The 23156-nt window shown below is 39.8% G+C and overlaps 1 protein-coding gene across 2 annotated transcripts in view; it reads right to left on the reverse strand.

Moving 5' to 3' along the window:
- LOC121688425 (coagulation factor XIII A chain-like) overlaps positions 1-14434 on the reverse strand; it is a 104907-nt gene extending 90473 nt beyond the window's left edge. Inside the window, exons 1-3 of one of the 2 annotated variants that reach the window (XM_042068028.1) lie at positions 14396-14434; positions 13312-13482; positions 11174-11353 (exon numbers count right to left, since the gene is read on the reverse strand). In XM_042068028.1, the coding sequence (XP_041923962.1) occupies positions 11174-11353; positions 13312-13462 (331 nt within the window). In that variant the 5' untranslated portion in view covers positions 13463-13482; positions 14396-14434. The remainder of the gene's footprint in view (positions 1-11173; positions 11354-13311; positions 13483-14395) is intronic. The other variant, XM_042068029.1, reaches the window with a different exon arrangement.
- Between the last annotated feature and the right edge of the window lie 8722 nt (positions 14435-23156).

The following is a 23156-nucleotide window of genomic DNA, read 5'->3' on the forward strand; positions in this document are numbered from 1 at the left end:
TTTAAGGCCTCAACAATGGTCCTTTTGGTCACAACATGTGATTTTTGACACTATAGTGATAGTGACCTGTCCAATCAACAAAGAAAAGCATACCTTGGAGGTAAAAATATGGGTCTAAGGACCTGAGTATTTCAATGTGACTTTTTCAGAGATATTGACAGTTTATGAGCTAAATATGACTATAATACTACATGGAAATGGACTTAAAATAAGAAGAACATATCAAAATTGGATTCCTTGTATCAAACAAAGTAGAGAAAATACATTATACAACAATTTAAGACTAAAGGAAGCTGATATATATCCTTTTCTCTTTTCGGCGGGGGCCATTTTGGATTTTATGGATAACTGCCACTAGGTGGGCCACCCCAACTTGTACCAATGGATTTTTGAAAACCTTAGGCCTACACCCTGCCAAAAATCAAAAGCTTATCCAGAAGTGCCCAATTTTCATGAATTGCATCCTAGCTACTAGACTTAGGACACTCAGCACAACTCCATGCACTTCAGCCAGCAAACCCAGAATTTCATCATTTGTAACCTCTTTTAAAACACGGCCTAAACCTGTGTTCCACCAATGCTGTTATCGTAGGGGGGTCCCTGGGGCATGCCCCCAGAATTTTTTTTTGTATGTTTACATGCATCAGTCTGATGCACTTTAAAAAGAAATTCAGAGATTAGATTTGCTTATTTATTTCTGCTATAGCCTAAACAATTATGTATTTCTATGGTGGTGAGATACTCTATGGCTAAGCAATTTACAAAAGTATATTTACCGACATACATAGTTTAAATTAGAATACATTATAATTTCGACCCAAAGAAGGAGACCATGTAGACATTTGTTGCAATTTCAAAACCAGATTAGTCGGGAACTGCTTATTGTACAGAGGCATGCTTTATATCCTCGTATTTGTGAGATATTTCACCAAGAGTAATGGGTGTGAAGGGATATTAATTTCATGTAACTTCAATGTTAATTTTCTCGCAAATCATTTATCACAGTGCTCATATCATTGGAAAGTTTAGATTCCGCTCGTTCACACGTGCTGTGAGATATCTGTGTAACGACTACTCCGCGATACATTTAGGCCAGTTGAACCTGGACTTGAGATTTTACTGAGGCACAACAGTTGGGACACGGGCCCAAAAAAGGGTCTAGTGATGCCCCTGCTAAGGTAAAACAAAATCCGGATGATTTTGAAATTTTTTGCAGTTCCTAGAACATACAGTTTCTAGAACCCCTTTCTTTGCGCATTCAGACAACATTGAACTGGGGATTAATGCCTATTTAAGCTCCTAATTTGGGGTAGGGTTTTTCCCTGTGCATAGGAACCGTGGCTAATTTGCATGCCAAGGCAGCAAAGTTTTTTTTTTTTTAATTCTGTAAAAATAATTCAGTTTCAGAGCATGTCAGAGCATGTCAGCTGAAATAAAGTAACTTGCTTTGCTTTCATATGAATCCCACGTCAGACACGCTTCTGGTGTGAAGAGATAGAAAACACCATGCAGTTGCCATGCAACTGATACGCAACGCTGGCAGTATTTAGAACTGTGTTCCTATAACTGTTGTGTCCGAATGCACCTATGTGCACATGCCTTCGTGGCGGTCATAATAAGGGCTTCTACATACTCGACGCACCCGACCGTTAGCGCGACAACGTGACGTCAAAATGACGTAGATCTTGCTGGCGCGTCAGGATTGAAGCCAGGTAGCGCGAGGTAGCGCACCACTCATTTTTTTCAGGCGAGCGCGACAAGGCGGAAACAGGAAGATGGACTAGTTCGAGGGCAAGCGAGAGTTGCAGTGTTTTGTTACAGTCGTGAATTTTTAATAGTTTGCTGGATAAGTTAACAAAGTTACCAGTAGGGATGGGCAGAACGAGGCTTTGTGAAACAACGAAACGTTCGAAGCAATTGCGCCGGAATTGTGTCGAGGCTTCGAAACAATTCGACACACGTAACTCCATGGTGACATCTAGTGGCCAGTTTTGCTAACATCACATTTTGACCGTGAAGCACAACTGCTTCAGATGAAGAATATAAATAGCCAACATTGAACGCAAGATTACGTCCACAGCTACGTGGTTCAGTGGTTACACCACAAATAACACGCTTGCATTCGGCCGAAGCGGCCGGTGTTCGACTCTCTGCTTGTGCTTAAAAAGTTCAGACTAGTATATGCCTTCATTAACTAGAACATTTTTATATCTGGCAGTTACAAATGTTTTGTTATGTTATGTTTTGTTATTTAATGTTATGTTTTGTTATTTCAATTATATGTTTATGTTATGTTTTGTTATTTAATGTTATGTTTTGTTATTTCAGTTTCATAGTACATTACATATGCTGGAGAGGAAAATGCTACAATGATTTTAAAATGTAGGCTATGCCCAGGGTTTTTTTGGGAACATGTAGGGAAATAAAGGATACATGAATGAAGCAGGTTAGACTAATCAGGTTCAACATGGGAAAAATAATAAACACATTTTTTGTATGTCAACATACATTTTTATTTAGGAATAACAGTTGTTCTGCCGTCTTGGCATTTAATCTGTTTCTTGTTTTTGAATAAACCTCCCCAGCCTTGGAAAAAATTCTTTCACAAGGCACACTTGTTGCTGGCATGCACAAATATTTTTTGCCATCACACTTGTTTTGGATAAACCACTCTCCTCTCCTGCCAGTATTTCAAAGGGTCTCTAGCCTGTCAATTAATCAATATCACTAACCTATCAATCACAAGAATGCACTATCAATCGCTATATGTCGCTATATCTCTCAAAATCTCTCTCCTCACAAAAAACCCACAAAGATAGGATGTGTTTGAATGACTTTTAAGCATTCTGGGACTTCTGGGATCAAACAGGTGTTTACTCGGGTAATTGGCTCGCACAGTAAGTGTGCCACCTGTCCAAACCAAATTGAAACACCACGAAGCCTCACTTAGCCATGGTCACGTGACATGGGCGTTTTGAACCACACTTCGAAACACTTGCGTTTCGGAAGCTCGACACTGTTTTGAAACGTCAGCTTCGAGCGTCACATCCCTAGTTACCAGTGAGAGTTGCAACACATGGAATTAAGAGGAAAGAATAGAAACGATTTATTTTCAATAGGGCTGTCAATCGATTAAAAAAATTAATCTAATTAATTACATACTCTTGAACTGATTAATTAATCTAAATTAATCGCATATATAATTTTTGCTGTGAAAGTATTTTAAATATTTAAATTCAAATGAATCATTGAATAATCAGCATTAGTGACATTAAAGTTCAAAAACTATTTTATTATTATTTTCACTGTTCAAATAATTGCCATAATAATCTATGATATGACCTAATATGCTGAGGAAATAAATTCAAAAGTGCTTCGGGAAGAGGTTTTCTTTCACATACAAGGCATTTCAGGCCACAGATATAACCTAGGGGACACAATGAAAATAAATTAACACTCCCCTCAATGTCAACACTTATTTCTTTGCATTGATGTGCAACTATAGAGTTGATGAACTCCGGTGATATGCAAATTCCTTGCTACAGACATTGCACTTTATTTTACTTTATTTTCAACACTTTATTTTTATCAACACCATCAGGCCGTTCCAATCAATGTTCCAGGCAGCACGTTTTCTTCTCTCTCCTTCATTTTACAGTCTAATTTTTACTGACTAGAACAGCTCGGGGTCAAAGGTCATACGGAATCGATTAATCTGCACTCATTTTTTTAATCAGTTATTTTTTCTCAAATTAATTAATCGAAATTAATCAGTTATTTTGACAGCCCTAGTTTAAATTATTAAAATTTCCCTCGGGATGACTAAAGTATCTATCTATATATCCATCTATCTATCTGTCTATCTATCTATCTACCTGTGCACACACCTTGGAAACTAGATGATAATGATGGTGGTAGTTGTGAATAGTAGCAACCAAAGTCTGAAGTACCATCACAGAGGCTAGCTAGGTAGCTACTAGTGGTTCTTACTGCAGCTTCTTCTGCTGTGTAACGTAGTTAGCGTTAATCTTTTCACAACAGCGACACCTCTGTTCAGGAGAATATTGCAACTAGTGTCGCGACCACCATATAAATGTTACGGCGCTTCTCTGACGTCACATTGTCACGCTACTGGTCGGGTGCGTCGAGTATGTGGGACATTTAAGAGGGATACATGTCTATGAGGGCAAAGTGGAGTTCAGTCAGAGACGGGCTCTGATTCAGTCCCCGCCTGCACAGGGGCGTGTCACTGACGTATGACTTACGTTTGAACGCCTCGGTTCCACGCCAGACAAGCCGGAGTAAAAAATAAACTTGGTGTGCCTTCATTAATGTTGATTTTCTTTCCGCTTAGCTCCGCCTAGCTTCACTCACATCCATCTGGGACCTCTTCCATTGAGAGTGATTTCTGCACCCGTTTTTTTGGTACAGCCAATCAGGACGCAGGGCGGGAGTTTCATAGATGTGACATAGCGTAGAAGCGACTGTGAGACTGTTATCAGCGTCACGGGTTGGCTTTGATGTGAGTGGTTGAAGTAGCACGTCAATAGATGACGGACAAGTGGCTTATTCAATCATATGCAAGCATTTTTTGATTAGGCCCAGCCTTCTGAAGCAACACTCCAGTGGATTGGTCCCAGATGGTTGAGTGGAGCTAGGCGGAACGAAATTCATCTGGCGAGAGTCAAGTTAACGCTGATGTGACCAGGGTTCTAAATTAACACCCGCCAACCCCCCAAATGCGGGTTAAAATTAATTTTGGCGGGTGTTAATAAAAAACTTACTAGCCAGTTTGGCCGGTGATGCATGAGGCATTAATCCGTAGGAGTCGATAGCCGAAATTCACAATTTCGTCGCCGTTTAAAAAAAAAAAAAAAAAAAACATAGTCCAGTCCATACAACTTCATTTCAATTTCAAAAGAAATACTGGACTATGTTTTTTTTTTGTTTAAAACGGCGACGAAATTGTGAATTTCCAGAGCGTGTTACTCCCATACTTGGCAATCGACTCCTACGGACTTTCCCGTAAAGATGGCAGCAAAGATGGCAACATTTCCGGAAAGGTACTGGCTTGATGAAATTCATTCTGGACTCTCTATCCGACCACATAAAGACCTCGGGATACTTCGGTTTGGCTTTAGAGACCCTCTACTCACTACCACGTAAGTGTAATGTTGTTTGGAACCGTAGAAGAGGTATAAAAATAGCGTTTTGTAGCGGCAAAATAATATGCCCTTCTCACTTCCACGCTAACGAGTTTTGACTAAAAACGGTAAAATCGAACTTTCTCAAAACACATCCGAATGACATGATTTTGATGTCAACTCAACGTGTGTACTCCCAATCATCCGTAAATTGATCTAAAGTGCATTTTACTCCGGATAATTCCTTTAATGCCAGCCAGGCAATCAGATTTAGGGTAGCTAAACCCATGTGTGATAAAATTACTTTTCATACTTCTAAATATTTGAGTTACTCAGAATGCTTCAATAGTTTAGGCTACCTCTTCTTGTGTATGTATGTGCACACACGCACGCATCTGTAGTTTTGTGATTTTATTTTTTAAATTAATAAAGGTATTACATTTGTATGATTTTACTGTTGTTTCAGATGAAGGATGACAAGACCTACACAGACCTCCTTGCAGGCCTGAAGAGGTAGCTGACTGCTGATGAGCTTGCGCTCACAATGTTGAAGACCATGTGAGGATGGAGGAAGAAGGTATAGATTTAGGTGGCGTGCGTAGGGTGGTGCAGACTGCCACTAAAACACTGTGAAATAGACTTGTTATGATGTTTTTGTCGCAGGCATATGTGGTTTTACCAACCAGAACGGGTGGGAGGTTGTGCTTAGTAGGCCATCGTATGCAAACACACAGTGCATGGGACGAAGAGACCCCAGAAGAGTTTCACAGTTTTCTGGGATTGATCATTGACATGGGACTTCACTTCCCTCCCTAATATCCATTGCTACTGGGGAACCAAGTCTCTGAAGGGATCAGGGAGCGTTGACCAAATGAGAAATACATAGTGTACACTTTTTCCTCCATTGACATTGCCGTTGTCAGTAGTTTCTTATTATTTCAAGTTTGGCAATGCAGAATCTGGTGTTGAACCTAGGTTTGGTAGCTTTTTTTGGTAAACAAAATTGCTGTCAGATTTGGCATTCTACAGAAGGGGATGCGTTTCGTTATGAGTCATAGGTCTTCTGTGTTTAACCTTCAGGCTCCCCACCCCACCTTTTCCTATCCTCCTCTGTGTGTGTGTGTGTGTGTGTGAGTTTGTGTGTATGTGTTTATTCTCAACAGGCTTGTTCTATGTAATCCACTTTCAAATGTTTAGAACACATTGATTTTTGAGTGATGTTGAAGTTGATTGTATTCCTAGCTTTTCATAAATAATACATTTTATAGATGTATATCATTTTCATATTACACTAATTTATATAAGGAAGTTGTATCTGTTGAATCAAATGTATTCTATGTCTCTATTCAGAATTGATCTTCAATAAATATACAGTATACTTACTTCCTGTATTACTGTAAGGTACATGTTTTTCTTTTATATATCATTATTATTGACTGTAGCATTTGCTTATATACAAATAAATGGTTTATTCTTATGGACCAAATAAATCTAAACCATTGTGTCTGACTTCATTATTAGTTTTAATGCATACTTTTATGTTTTTGGTGAGAAAGAGAATGTGAATTCTGTCAACATTCTAAATCCCGTTTCCTGCATTTTTTTACACTGATCACTAAATTTATCATAACTGAAAGGTTAATGATATTCCAATTCAGTCTTTTTTGTTCAATAGCCCACAACTTGCTAAACATGTCATACACTCTATATTTTTCTCTATCTCGTATAGAAATATGATGAAAATTAATTTTTATGTGAATGAAATTAAATTTTAACAAATTTCGGTATACATTTGGAGAGGATTTTCAAAGACTGTTCATTACTATATCAACATTACCATATGTATTTTACATAATTTGATAGAACTGACCCTTCTGATTACAATGGTATGTATATCCCATTGATTGTATGTATTATACTCAAGAAATAAGGTTTTTTGTGTAAGGAGGTCATCCAGCACCAAAAATGGAATGTTCGGCACGGGCACGAAAGGGCTAAGGAATTGAACCCTGGTCTCCCACATGATGTCCTGCTGCTTAACCACTTGAGCTAGTCTTACCACATCAGCAATGCTATCATCAATGTTCATGTTACTGAAATGTTTTGTTGCTAGGCAACCATATACAAATGCCTCCAGTTTTATCGCGATTTTCAGACTAATAACTGAAAAACTAAAGATTGTAGACATTAACTGAACGAAGATTACAGCAATACACCACAACTTTGTCACTAGACATGTTATCAAAACATATTTTTATGCTCAAACGATCTTAGTTTATAAAAGTTTGCTCTTAGAACAGCCTGGACGAAGTCAGCCATGTTTTCTAGGTTTCTGAGTCCTAAATGGACCAATCAAAATCCTTGTTCCGCCTTCTTCATTTGCATGCAAGTGCGACATTGCGCACTAGTTAACTAGTGGCCAATGTTACGTCCCACTAGTTAACTAGTTGCACAAAATGCCAGCCGTTTGTGTATTTATTCAAATTCCACTAGTTTACTAGTGTTAGGGGCATTTTCTCCTGCTAGTTCATTATGACAGTGTTTTGTACTCACTAGCTAACATGTAAGGCTCAAAATGCCCTCTATAAGCTAGTGAAAGGCATTATAATGCAGATATGTCCTGTTCCATTACTAGTGAACTAGTGAGGCCAAACATGTCAACTAGTTAACTAGTGAAGGCCAATTTGTCACTAGTTAACTAGTAAGAGTACCTTTTGCATTACTAGTGAACTAGATAGCTCCAAAAACAGCCACTAGTGTGTGTCTTGTGCGCACTAGTTAACTAGTGAGACTTAAATTGTTCCACTAGTTAACTAGTGGACAAAAACGGTCAGCTTGTTTGTGTTTTTAGGTGTAACTGGTTAACTAGTGAACAAAATATGCATGCCACTAGTTAACTAGTAAGGCCCACAACACCCTCACTAGTAAACTAGTGGGTATTTTGGCCTTTACATGTTAACAAGTGACCATTTTGGCATCTCACTAGTTAACTAGTGGGGTTGAAATGGCCTTCACTAGTTAACTAGTGGGCATTTTGGGGCACACTAGTAAACTAGTGACACTTTTTGCACCTCACTAGTTAACTAGTCGAATGGAAATTTCCATCACTCGTTCACTAGTGGGTGTTTTGGTGCACACTAGTAAACTAGTGACACTTTTTAGACCTCACTAGTTAACTAGTGGGCATTTGTGTCTTCACTAGTTAACTAGTGAGCAGTTCTGCCTTCACTAGTTTACATGTAAGTGTCACACTGAAGCCACTAGTTTACTAGCTACAGTACCTTTGGCCAACATGTTAACTTGTGTGCCACATGCAAATGTTGTGGGTGGGATTTCGTGAAATTCTGTACTGTAATTGGTTGTCATGTTCTATTTGGACATAGGGAGCCAATAGAAAACCTCAATTTCCAGAATTCTCCGCCTCCTAATTTGAATTCTGCGCCACTAGTTGACTAGTGTGAATTTTATCTTGAACTAGTTTACTAGTATACATTTATGACCTCACTAGTTAACTAGTTTGGACAACTGATGCATCAACTAGTTAACTAGTGAGCCTACTGCCATCACCTAGCTAGCTAGTTAGCCATTTATGGTTCACTAGTTAACTAGTGACATTGACCTACTGCAACTAGTTAACTAGTGATGTGTTTTGCCTTCACTAGTAAACATGTGCACATTTTTGGCTGTCACTAGTTAACTAGTGAGACCCAAAAACCTTCAACTAGCTGACTGGTATGCATTTTGGCCTTTACTATTTAACTAGTAGACATTTCTGGCTCTCACTAGTTAACTCACAAACAAACACAAACATGGCTCACTAGTTAACTAGTTGACAAAAATGGCTTACATGTACATGACAATTATGCCTGATATCAAGATATCAGAATAAATGCTCAATCGGCTTGCCATAGCCAAATGCTGTTTAAAATGAATTTAGTCAGACTAATAATGCTACTTTTCATGCCAGCAGCTGCTTGTGGTCCTAAAATAGCTTTGAGTGGCAATGTTCTGGTCTGCTCAGCATTACTACATAGACCAGTGAAACTGCTCCCTAACTTGTAGTCTGACCTTCATTCATGAACTTCAAGCATGGCATTTAATACAGCAGAAGTCCTAGATAGTCTGAGTTTGTGGTTTGAGAGAAATAATCTGAATCTCAATCTGTGCCTGTGCATTCAATTTCTCCACAGAGGAAACACCACACTCGGCTAGAGAGGTACACACAACTTACTTCAGCAGCCCTCAAAAGGAAGTCATCCACTGAAGGTTCTTTGGCCACACCCTCACCCTCACCTGGATTAATCATTAATTTTGACAGCCTGCCCTGGGTTCCAGTTTTGTTATCCTTGATCCAGTACCCTCACAGATTCCTGAAGCTAAACTTGGATGTACTAGCCTAGAAATCTAGACGCGCCCCTAGCGGCAGCAAATTACATTTGCTGCCAGGGCTAGTCTAGCAACTCTCCGTTAGCTTGTGAGCTCCAGAAATCGAAACTTAATCAGGCCAATGAAATCGTGTATAGAGTTGTTAGGTGGGCTTAACATAATGATTGATGGCAGAGTTGCAACGGTTTGGCTTGAATTCCCTGCTACTTGAAAACAAATAAGACGGATGTTGCTGCTGGCGAACAGTGTGACACGAGTTAAGCTTTTATTAAGTTGGCAAACGTTTGAACTAGCCAACTAGCTCCGCTGGTGGGAAACGCATGGGACTCATAGCGCTGCCGCTGTCCTATTGCGTGCAGAGGGAATTTGAAAGACAACTGATTATCCCGCCCCTCGGACTGAGCACTGCGAACGGTGAGTGCCCAGACCCAACATTTTAATGTGGGTCTGGCTCGTCAGGCTATGGATGTACATTTACATTCCAATAAAGGTTATCGATAACATGCCTCTGAAGTTTGACTTTTTGCACCATTATAATACTTATAGGCAACTAGTCATCATATCTTCCACTCCATGAAACACATGTTAATGTTCAGTAGTACACATATATGGTTCTTTAATGTATTTGCATTGTACTAAAATGTGTTCATTTTCAATGAGCATATATGCGGCTGAAACAGGTAGCCTAGTGCATCCCTTAATCTCTGAATTTACTATGGAGTGAGAATTGTCTCAAAATGATTTAAATATATATAAAAGGATATATATACATATACATTCATTTATAAATATCCAAATACAAAATACAAATATAAAAATGTGACATACAAATAAATAAACAAATTTACATAAATAAACGTGTCTTTGTAAATATATTTTCGAGATTTGAAAATAAATATGCTTGACTTTGTATGTGGAATCTGCATTTGTGAATCTCCTTTTTGCTTTTATGTCGATGACGTAATTTTGAGACATTCCTACTGCACACCAAGATCCACAAATAAATACCACTAGATTTGAATGCGAAGACACCCTCCACTGAACAACCAGCAGATGGCAGTGTTGTACAACATGTCTGTTATCAACTGATAGCAACTGAATCTTTCCGACGCTGTTTTCCCTAGTTCAGTTCAGTCAAGTGGTCTATGACTACTTTTATACTTTATGTAGTTTTGAAACCAGTACTACTACTTTAAACCCTAATATCTATACTTCTACCTGAGTAATGAATGTGAATACTTTTGACACCTCTGAAACCGGATACTTAAACCCTAACTATTTCCTTGTGTAGTTAGAGCATCTGGTGGATCTTTAGGTGAAGTCATGCTGTCTCTCCTTTGATGCGCATCATGGTAAATAAAACATTCTTGATTTTTCCTACCATTGGTACGATTGGGTCTTCATTCGTCTGTACTATCAAAATTACCATCAAACCCTAGAGTTTTGAGCAAATGACTCAGGAAGGAAATTCAACTAGGAGGAAAGCTCAATGCATTGCTTCTGTAATGATTTGTATACGTCACAAAGATCTTGATATTGAGATCACTAAATAAAAATGTTGTTTACTGTATGCTAAGCAGTCAAAAATGTTTCTTAATGTTAATGCTGCTTTTCACAAGATGTTGCAAAAAAACAAAGCTTACCCATTACAAACTCCAACATGGCCGTGTCTGTATTGAGATTGTATGTACGGTTGAAGGTGAGGGTCATTGTGAACTTCTGGCCCCGCCGTATGATGAGATTGTCATGTTTAAATGAGTTGGTTCGATGTGCCATGGTATTTTCATTCTTGTGCAGGTCTAATTTCATCAGCGTCAAGCTGTCTGGAGATGAAGAATAGAAAAAGCAGCATGCACAAAAAAGGAAATGATACTCAAGCAGTACTAAATTAACGGCTACAGTTATCTGCTGGGGCCCTGATTATTTTATTTTTTTAGATCAGTTTTGTCTGAAATCTTGGGTCCACTCGTTGCGACACTTTGCCACATAAATGTAATAATAGTATAAACCCCAGGCTATTTCCCCACTAGCCACCCATGACCAATATAGTTGTCTGCACGAAGACAGCTAGACATTGCCAAATATATATCAAAAAGACATTTGATATATGGTCAATATCAAGTTACCAATAAAATGTTTTTATCAGTGCTATCTGGGTTGTTGGTAGTGTTTTTGCATGCTCTTTGCATAGCTATCATGTCTATTATTCCTCATGTCAAAAAAAGTTGCCCCTCTTTCTCTCTCACACAAAAGCGACCACAGTTCGTCAGACTGAAGAACTGTCTCTCTGACACTGTGATCTGCAGCACCGGAGCGCCACAGGGAACCGTGCTCTCTCCAGTCCTGTTCACCCTGTACACATCTGACTTCTGCTACAACACCGAGTCATGCCACATGCAGATGTTTTCTGATGATACTGCAATTGTGGGGTGTATCAGGAACGGGCAGGAGGAGGAGTACAGGAGCCTGGTGGAGGACTTTGTGCAATGGTGCAAACTCAATCATCTTCAACTTAACACTTCAAAGACCAAGGAGATGGTGGTGGATTTCCACAGATCTAAGCCCACTATGCTACCAGTCCACATTGATGGGGTCAATGTGGAGGTGGTTAGCACCTACAAGTATCTGGGTCTCAATAAACTGGACTGGTCAGCCAACACTGATGCACTCTACAAGAAAGGGCAGAGCAGGCTGTACTTCCTGAGGAGGCTGCGGTCCTTCAATGTGTGCAGTAAGCTCCTCAGGATGTTCTACCAGTCTGTTGTTGCCAGCGTCCTCTTCTATGCAGTAGTATGTTGGGGAGGAAGCACAAGGAAGAAGGATGCGGGGCGAATTGACAGGCTGGTAAGGAAAGCTGGCTCTGTAGCGGGAGCTGAACTGGAGTGCATCACTTCACTATCTGACAAAAGGACCCTGAACAAACTGATCAACATCTTGGACAATGAGTGTCACCCACTCCACAGCACTATTGTTAAGCAGAAGAGCCTGATCAGCTGGAGACTTCGCTCACTGCCTTGCACAACTGACAGACTGAGAAAGTAATTTGTCCCCAGGGCCATTGAACTGTTCAATGCCTCACTTAAGGGAAGAGGAGAGATAGACTTCTCTGCATAGTCTGTCTGCCTCTTCACCCCCTCCATGTTTGGATACTGTCTGTCCACTAGCCACTTTTACCACTGTCTTTATGCCTCACTGTTATTAGCTATTAGCACATTAGCACATATGCATAACCCCCCTCCATGCCACAGCCGAACTGTGGCCACACTTATACATTTTCTTTAAATAGTTAAATATATAGATATGTAGACTTTACTTTACTTTATTTCTGCATTGTTGCACTGTTGGACTTACTCATTTGCACTATCACCATTGCACTACCACCATGACACTCATTCACACAGAGCACCTTACCATACCTTACTATGCACAGAGAATCACAGGCTCAGTCATTGCAAGCGCCTCTGATTGATTAATCACCACTATGTGGATACTGTTTTTAGAATTGATTTAGATTAAGTGTTAGTTAGTATAATTTGTATTTTAGTATATTTAGCATATTCTTTATCTTCTACTGTCCTTATTGCTTAGTTGTGTTTTTATATTATATACTTAAATTACTCTTTCTGCTGTTAAAGAATGTTGTTTGTGTTGTCTGTATGCTGCTGAGACCTTGAATTTCCCCTGGGGATCAATAAAGTATCTATCTATCTATCTATCTATCTATCTATCTATCTAAACATACACACACAAATGCCTACATATTCTATAATGCATGGCATACTATAATCTTGTGGTCCCCGAGGTACTGCTCCTTTAAAAGGTTCAAATTCAGGCAGGTCATCCTTCTCAGCATCAGATTTTCCCTTGGGGGCATTTAGTCTCCCACGGTAGTGCATGCTGAAACCAGGAAGAAGCTGCTCTGGATGTTCCATTTGAAGCAATTTTTTATAAGCTGTAAGGCAGAATCAAGAATCAGAATCAATTAAGACACATACTATTTACTATGACAACACCACGGCAGTGACCAAATTAATTTATAGATTTAGGGCCCTATCTTACACCCATCGTGGTGAAAATCTTGACGCACGTCTTGTTCCTATGTTCCTAATCTAATCTAATCTATTTGGGATGAGAATTGAGATGAGACTCCATCTGCCTATATTTATGATATTTATGATAAATCAGATCAAATTTTAGGTTTAGACTAAGGATCCATTCTGAATTTAAATGAATGTGATAACACAGCAAGCATTACAATAATAGTACAGGAAAATGATATAGGGTACACTGAAGTAGTGACACAGTACAGTTGTATTACATGTATAGTGCAGTATATTACAGTAATCATATAGCACAAATTCATTTATAAAGGTATATAAGGGCCTGTATTAAGCAAACAACTTGGCCATTAACTTTTTTCATTGACAACATCTCTGTATGATGCCTTATAATGTTTAGCATTCATTTACAAACTTGTCTATCTTTAAACACAATTTAACACAATGAACACATAACTCATATAACTTCCATATAATCATGTAATTCAGTATAATAGCATAGCCCACATTTTTTGCCTGTTCAATATTTATGGCTTTTAGGATATGTTAGGTTACCCTAACAGGTTCTATGGCACACTTGCGTTGATCTTGGGATTTTATAGTTATATAATATATTATATATTATATCTGGCAATACTGAAAGCTCTAGTGTAGGTGATACAGATTTATAGAAATCTACAAGGAAATCTAGCAAACATGAATAAAAGCACATCTGATTACCTACTATCATGAGCTGTGATGCAAATACAGCATATTTTAAATTAAAATCTTAAACAAAAAACAATTAGGATTGTGTGAATCACTTACCTTGAATATACTAAGATTCTGTGCTCAGTCAGTGGAAGATTAAAGACAAACAGAAACTATATGTATTTATAGACCATATAAATCCCCTATCTCCACCCACATCACCCACAGTGACCTGACCCAACAGGCGGGTCACTATGATTTGACTTTCAAGGGAATTAAGGGAATTAATTGCTGACCCAGCATTGCACCAGTATAAGAGATAGAAAGAGATAAAAAATATTCAAAAATAAATGTATTTCAAATTACATGAAGATAGTTAATTCAGTGGATGGAATAGAATTATTAGAGTGGATGACATGTTAACTTAAGACTTTTAAGTGACTATTTCTACATTTCTGTCCTTTGGATCAGAAAAGATATTTACAGACAGATCATTGTAGTACCTCCCTACTAGTGAGATGACATTACATTTGCAATTAAGTTACATTAATTCATTTTTTTGCCCTTTATCCATGTTCATGTTATGCCGTCAGGGGTGTTCAACCGCTGGTCCATTAAGGCATTGTAAGTGGTCCCTGACCATTCACTAATGTAGTTTAACTGTGAGGTCACATTTTTTAATCCCCTTGTATTAATTGTTTGTGATTAGCCAAATTCACACAAATGTATAAGATATATAAAGCTTGAGCCAGAAAGTTTATTTGATAAACTGCAGCTTTTCATCCACAGTTTGAAGCATAAAGGTCACCATGTCACCTTGTTTTTTCTCTGGCCATGCCAAGATGTGGAATAGTCTACCTCTCCAAGTTCAATCAGGCCTCACCATTGGATGCTTTAAAGGAGAATTCCGGTGTGATATTGACCTAAAGTGTATTGAAACATGATACCGAGTGTGAACGTATGTCTCATAGCCCATCTCGGCTTGTCCCCTGCACTCCAAAATCTGGCGCTAGTTAGCCGATGCTACCAACAGCTTTTTCAATAGTGGTGCTTCGGCATCGGGCTAGCCATGCAAATAAATCACTGTTTTACACCCATTTACGAGGCTCAATGTATCTCCACACTTCATTGGTAGACTTCCGAGGGCCCTGACATTTAAAACGAGACATTGAGAACTTTGAAAAAGCACTGGTAGTTTACTTACAAGACGATTTATACAGACAGTATCTTCACGAAGTTTAGCGTTTGCAGCCATCTTGAATTTAGTCACGATAAGTCGAGCAACGAGTAAGAATGAACAGGTATGATAAGGGATCAGATTCCAAAAAATAATTCAGTGGAAATGCATGGATTCCAGTTGCTGCTACTGGAAGAAACTGGAATCCATGCATTTCCACTGAATTATTTTTGGAATCTGACAAGCCGAGATGGGCTATGAGACATACGTTCACACTCGGTATCATGTTTCAATACACTTTAGGTCAATATCACACCGGAATTCTCCTTTAACCATATTTATTTGACATTTGTGTAACTCACAGTAACACTTATCTTGTATCTTGTACTTATTTCCTGTGTTTTATATATAGGTTTGCAATAATGCACACTACAGTCATTTGAGTCACACAGACAACTAACTAATATGTCCTGTGTATTTGTGTGAAATTGTTGTAAAATCATCATTGAGTCATTATAACCAATACCAAGTTAAACAGGGAAGTAAAATCATACATTCTAGGACTGAAGGGTTGTATGTATTCTTTGTTTATGACATAATTTTTGATAAATTTTAGGGTCATCATGACATGCAAATATATGCTGACTTATGATACTGCATAATTACTTTCACTACGATGTAGAAGACTGACCTTGCTCATTGATTTATTTCTTTGATTTTCTTTTAACACGAGGGTGAAATTAGATCAAAAAATGTCAAGATCACACATGTCAACAAATAGTAATGTGCCAAATAATGGAAGACATTTTGGTAACACTTAAAACATTGTTTTCATTATCATTTCACCATCACCTCACTTTCATCTACAGTATCATTCAACCAATCTGCAATGCCAAATATCTAATAAAAACCAAGTTGTAATGGTTTAATGTTGTCTTTCACTACAGTCATTAATTCACCTTTCGCATGTCCCATCCCTCTTAGTGAGCCTATTGTTGCTATGTATGTCAAAAAATAAATTTTCACATCTTTTTTTTATTGGGAACAACGTTCAAAACAACTAAATGAGAAAGTCAATGCTGTATTTTGAAATAATAATTCATTCTTAATATTACCCTTTGCAAGTCAGAATGGTTGGAATAGTACAGAAATATAAAATATCCTAAGATGAGTGGCTGATGCTGTGGTGCAGTAAGAATAATCTAGAACCGAACATGCTCAAAACTGTGGAGACGATTGAAGCTTTTAGGAGGCACCCCTCAGCTCTGCTCACTCACAATATCCAACAGCTCCCTGCAATCTCCTGGAAGCTACCAAAACAGCTCCCTGCAACCTCCTGGGAGCTCCCAAAACTTGAGGTGGGAGTCAACTCCATCCTCAAAAAGGCCCAGCAGAGGTACTTTCTGTGGCAACTGAGAAAGCATGGTCTGCCATGGATCTAATTTTACACTGCTGTAATCGTCTGTACTATGCTCATCAATCACAGTCTGGTTCAGTGCAGCCACAACATATGAAAGAAACAGACTGCAATGAAGAGGGAGGAGGGCTGAAAGGATTATTGGGGCTCTCCTCTCTACAGAACTTGTACTTAAACAAGAACCAGGAGGCAAGCATGAAAAAAATGACTGTGACGGTATGTGTCCATTATTGTTAAATAAGTAAAGTAAAGTAAAGTATACTTTATTGTCCCCAAGAGGAAATTTGTCGTGGGCTTCACAATCACTGCATCACAGACATAAACAGCTCATGCATAAGGCAATTTAAAACAACAGTTACACATACAGCCCCACACCACCACAGTAACAACAAAAGACAACTAAGTCAGAGCTGCACACTGGATAAAATATAGGTAGCCAGCTGTCTATCATTGAGCATCTTTATGGCAGTTGGAACTAGATGTACCGCATAGCGGTACAAAATATGACCGCCGCTCAGTCCTGTACATCCATTCCGCGAAAATAAATCATATTAATGAATTTGTCTCCATCTTCTATTCCATCCCCCACTCTTGAAACTTTTGTGTATGCTTGTTTGGAATGTGTGTTTGCGGGCCGCACACAAAGTAGCCTACTGGCACTGCAAAAGTGAATAGATTTGTAGCACTTGCCAAAAATTTGTAGCATTGTTATAAAACCTTTAAAATCTCTAAACAATCACAAGTAGGGCAGTTCATCACAGTCCATCCATTGCAACTGGACTGATGAAAGGTACACCTGTAGGCTACATTGTATTTGGGAAAATCAGAAGGTAGTAGCATAATGTATTTATTTATTTATTATTAAACAAAACAATCCCTGTCAGTTCCATGCAGTTTTCAACAGCCATCAAGAAGAGGTCAAGTCATGGATTTTTGTGAATGTTTCTTCTTCTACATATGCATAAGTTTAGTCATCTAGTTCAGTGGTTCTCAACCTTTTTTCAGTGATGTACCCCCTGTGAAATATTTGTTCAGCCAAGTAACCAGTGCAAAGCATTTTTAGTTGAGAAAAAAAGACTTAAAACAGACTTAAAAAAAGACTTAAAACCTATGGGAGGGGGACTCTGGGTTTTTAGGATAATTAAATTGAATAGCCTACTGAAATATAAAATTAATTTTATGAACTTATATTTTCCCGAAATATTTATTAAATAAGTGTTTTTAAAGTATTTTTGCATGGATTCTACTTTTTAAATATATGTATATTTTAAAATCTCACGTACCCCCTGGAGTGCCTTCACGTACCCCCAGGGGTGTACCCCCATTTGAGAACCACTGATCTAGGTCATATAATATTCAGCTTTATTGTCAATGCACAAATTATGAAATACCAGTAGTCTAAAACAAAATGCCGTTTTACCCAGTGCAAATAACTGACATGTCCAAAAGGGCCTTCATGAAATGCGTTTCTAGACTCTTCATACACATTTTAACGGGCCAAGTTGAAGAGCTACTGTGCGTTATTGTTTGTGCAAATAATATGCTGATTCATGTTCCCTTGCATTTTGAGGTCCATGGTTAAGTCTGGCTTTCGCCAGACCAAGCTCAATCTTTTAAGAAATCAAAAAGGAATCGCCGGCAGATCAGGCTGAGTTCACCCAGCCTAGTCCATGGTAGGCGCCCGATAAAAATATTGTTTAATTTTGCGATTAAGATATCCACGCACTGGCGCCCCCCCTGCGACGTGTTCGCCCCCGGTTTCAGAGCTATTCTAAATGCAAAAATGCATAGAGGGAGTTATGACAAAACCTGTGACTGTTAACAAACTATAAGCTATATAAGGTAGGCCCTATGCTAGGCATATTACACAACATAAATTGTCACTAGGCTATGCTGGCGACCCAAATAAAATCTCCTTTGGGAACCAATGGCTTACAGTATCAAGCGGACTTAAGCTGCCACCTCTTGGCGAAAAGTTAATAGTTTTGCATATCAGTAGTAATACATTTCACGCAGCTGTGTGAATCACGGAAAGCGACACTTCTAAATGGAACCCAACCCACTGTACAGTAGCTCAAGGTCTGTGGCTAAAGCAGCCATAATGAAAGCGTTATCATTGTTTGAATACTTCACACACAGGTGTTTTTTAATTGCATAGACTACAACTACCAAGCTGGAATCAAAGCACATTGACTCCCCTCTCACCCTAAACACGCACTTCGAACAAACAAAAAGCGTCTCAGTCTCACGGTATAGCCATAGGCAAAACTGTATCGGACCGGTGTAACGTTGGTACTAAATCATCCATCGCAAAGAATGACGGGTGCGTTAATAAATATACATTGCGGCGAGTTGACACAAATTATTCACTTTGACGAATTTATGTAGTTTCAGTCCTAGTTACTTTACTTTAAACCATGCTCTACCTTACTTGAATCACCTTTGAAAATAGAGGATTGAAGTAGCCTATATGGGTGTTTGGGAATGAACGTTGACTCAGATGCTTTTTGAGACTTTGAGCAGAAATGTCCCAGCCCGGTGTTTTTGGATGCATTATAGACAGGTTATCTTTCAGGTAACGTTAGCCTATATATTTTCCATTAGAAAACCATCACGTAGCGAACGTGTTGTGGCTAACTCACTAGCTCCTGTTAGTAGCCTAGGTTATGGTCATAAGCAAATGAGATGACAGTCGAAAGATGCAATTAGTGCTGTTATCAATTTGCTTGGTAGCCTATAACCGCATTTATGGTTTTCTACAAATACATCAATAATCAAATTGGCCTCCATCACTCAACCAATGCTAACGGTAACATTATTTTCCCTACTCTAGGCTATTGATATAGCCTAACTTAAGATTAACGTAGCCTACCTGCAGTAAAAACCAAGTATGTCCGATAAACAGATTTATTTCGGCTTCAAGAAGAAATGGGAATTACATGTCATGCAGAAATCATCCTACCCTTATTAGACGTTCTCTGCGGTAAACTAGTCTTGTCCTTGTAGGAAGCGTAGTGTCTTTCCAACCCACTTTAGATTAACTTCCAACAAAATTACGTCTCACTGCAACAATGCGCCATCTGGTGGACAAACGACTATGTGACGCCAATACTGGAAATGCAGCCACATTATTATGATGAATATTTGGTTTTCCTTTAGTCCGACTGAATTTGTAATTATGTATCGGCCGTTCTAATTGCCGATACTGATGGTATGTGCGTGACTGTGTGTGTGTGTGCGTGTGTATATGTGTGCACCACCATCTACAGGCCAATGAGTGTACAGTCACTAAATGTACACATAACTTAATGTTTTTGACCCCCCCCCCATGGATGAAATTCTACGAAACGTGGCATACCCCCAGAGAATGTAGGTTAATCATACACATAAAATTTGGTGCAGTTCTGAACATCTTAACTGAAGAGAGGGGCGATTAAAGCAGAATGATATTGCATTTTCATTTTTTACCGGGGGGTGCAAATCATAAATGAGTGATTATGGGCTAGGTTGATGTGGGCCCTTGAGACCAACATACCATAAAAATGTCTTCATCCTCGGTGCCATGGTTCAGGTAGTTATTTAGAAAAAACTGCTTTTTTTGGTTTTTCGGGGGGCCCAGTGGGGGGGGGGAGGAGTGGCCCCCGGGGACCAAACAAAATTTTTCCGTAAAAGTCTAGTGGGGCTACATACCCACCAAATTTCATGTGCCCCGGTGGTTCAGTGTCTCGGGTATCGTTGACCAAAAATTCAGGAAGTAGATGACGGGGAAAAAAAAACTTTGACAATCCCTATATGACTGCTTCGCTAGCTTCACTAGCGGCAGTCATAATAAAGGAGTTTTTGTATTTTCTGCAGTTTAGTACTCTAAAGCAGCGGTCCCCAACCACCGGGCCGTAGCCTACGACATGAGTTTTAAAAAAAAATGCATGCAAACTAAATTAAATTAAATTCGCAATAATGTCACGTTTTTACATGGCATAGGCCTATATTCTGTTGTTTGATTGCACGCATGTTTGCATTTTGCAAGGTCTATTTTCTTACGTCTGTCTGTCCTGCCTTCAACACCTTTACATATTGCCTTCAGCGCTGCGCAGCCTCAGGTCAGCTCACTTCACTTCACCTTCTTAGCGAACGGTAGTGTCACACGAAGTTAGCTAAACTGCTAGAATGAGCAAAAAAAAACAAGCATCTTTAGCAGGTCACTGGCCAGAGTGTTTGAGTTGCGAGAGCCGCTGCAAAGATTTCTTACAGAAAAAAAGTCACCGTTAGCTGCATATTTTAGTGATGAGGGCTGGGTGTCAAAACTCGCTTACCTGTGTGACATATTCGGGTTGCTTAATGACCTCAACCTGTCACTCCAGGGGAGAATGACGACTGCCTTTAAACTGGCAGATAAAGTCGCTGCATTTAAAGCCAAGCTTGATTTGTGGGGACGACGAGTGGTGGGGACGGGGTGTATTTGATATGTTCCAAACAGTAGTGGGGGTTTTGGGAGAGACTGAGGCAGGGCCCTTTCTCTCGCAGCTGGTGCGCGATCACCTTGTTGCGCTTTCAAATGAGTTTGAGCGTTACTTCCCATCCTCCAAAGATCCACGGCAAACCAATGAGTGGGTCCGCAACCCATTTGTCAATATCCCGAATAGTCCTAACTTGTCAGCGCAGGAAGAAGAGCAGTTGATCGAAATTGCAAATGACGGTGGTCTTAAGAGTGTGGATAAGGAAACCTCTCTGGCGGGTTTTTGGATCAAAACCAAAGCAGAATATCCCGAGATAGCCGTAAAAGCACTGAAAACGTTGCTATCATTTCCCACCACGTATCTATGCGAGGCCGGGTTTTCGGCAATGACTGCAACTAAGACCAAATTGCGCAATCGACTGGACAACACACTGAGAGTGTCACTGTCTTCCATCACCCCCAGATGGAACCTTCTTGTTGCAGGGAAACAAGCACAGGGCTCCCACTGATTATATTCGTAATGCACATTTAGTTCCCATGTTTTGTTCCCATATTTTGTTAAGCATGTTCACACTTATAGATGTAGCTTCAAGTTATTCAATATTCATAGTTCATATTGGTCAATTTTCACTTCTTCAAGTTAACGTTTTTCACATGTTTAAGAGATCGTTACCTTCACTGTTCATACATAACTGGAGCTACAGTAGTTCTTTTCAAGTAATGCATGCACAACACATATGGAACATGGAACCCCCGAAACGGGTGCACGGGTTATGTGTCGCCTGGAGTGATACAGCTTGTATCAGTTCAGTTACCTCAGTCACCGACGCAGGCTTTTCTTGGTCCATATCAGTCCCCATCGCTGCTCTGGCTGTAGACATGCACTCCCTCAGGCTGCCTCCGGCTGGCACACCCCATACTATCTCCCTCTCCAGCGCCAGCTCCAATGCATTCTGCAGGGACTGTGGGTGCTGCAGCTGTACATGGACACGCAACTCAGTGGGGGACAGAGCTCTAATAAACTGGTCTATGGCCAACTCACTCTGCACGTCAGGTGGCATGTGAGCATATGCCCGCCGTGGCTCCCCTGGAAGTCTGTATCTGCTGCTCAGTTCGTTTTTAAGCAGGTCAGGCTGCACACCCTGTCCAAACCGCCTCTTCAATGGCCAGACCAAAGCCCAATAATTATGTCTGTCCTCTGGGATAAGCAGAAGGAGGCATTTCAATGCATCATCTGTTAAGCACATCGCTAGCACATCGTTTTCAATGGGGCTGCGGTGTTATGGGCGCCATGTTTGTTGTTATAATTGTCCACTGCCTCTCCCCCAGCAGTCAGGGACTCCACGCGGTATTTTGAAGTTGCACCTGAAGCCATGCCAGCCTCAGCAGCCATCCTTGCCATGGGCGTAGATTTAGGGTGGGACAGAGAGAAAGATCCATCTTGCAACCTATGTGGAGCAGCCTCCTGTACACTGAACCACATCCTGACCGGTTGTCCAAAGGCATTGACAGAAGGGCGGTACAGATGGAGGCACGACAAGGTCCTCACGGAAATCACCAAATGGGTGGAACAGCGGCGAGTCAAACCCAACAACAAGCAAGCCCATCTCACACCTCTGGAAAGAGGCTAGCCATGTCCCACCAACTGAAACAAGCCAAGTACCAAGACCTGGTCGACAAAGCTGTTTTAAAGGGATGGCATGCAACCAGCTACTGAAGTCCACATGTTTAACTAGTACGCCATGCTGTTGGAGGTGCCAACAAATGGTGCATTCATGGCACCTGGGAATGACCGCCCACGTGATTACTTTGTTTTTCCCACAGCGAG

This window comes from Alosa sapidissima, chromosome 17 (assembly GCF_018492685.1).
Source record: "Alosa sapidissima isolate fAloSap1 chromosome 17, fAloSap1.pri, whole genome shotgun sequence".
NCBI classification, from domain to species: domain Eukaryota; kingdom Metazoa; phylum Chordata; class Actinopteri; order Clupeiformes; family Clupeidae; genus Alosa; species Alosa sapidissima.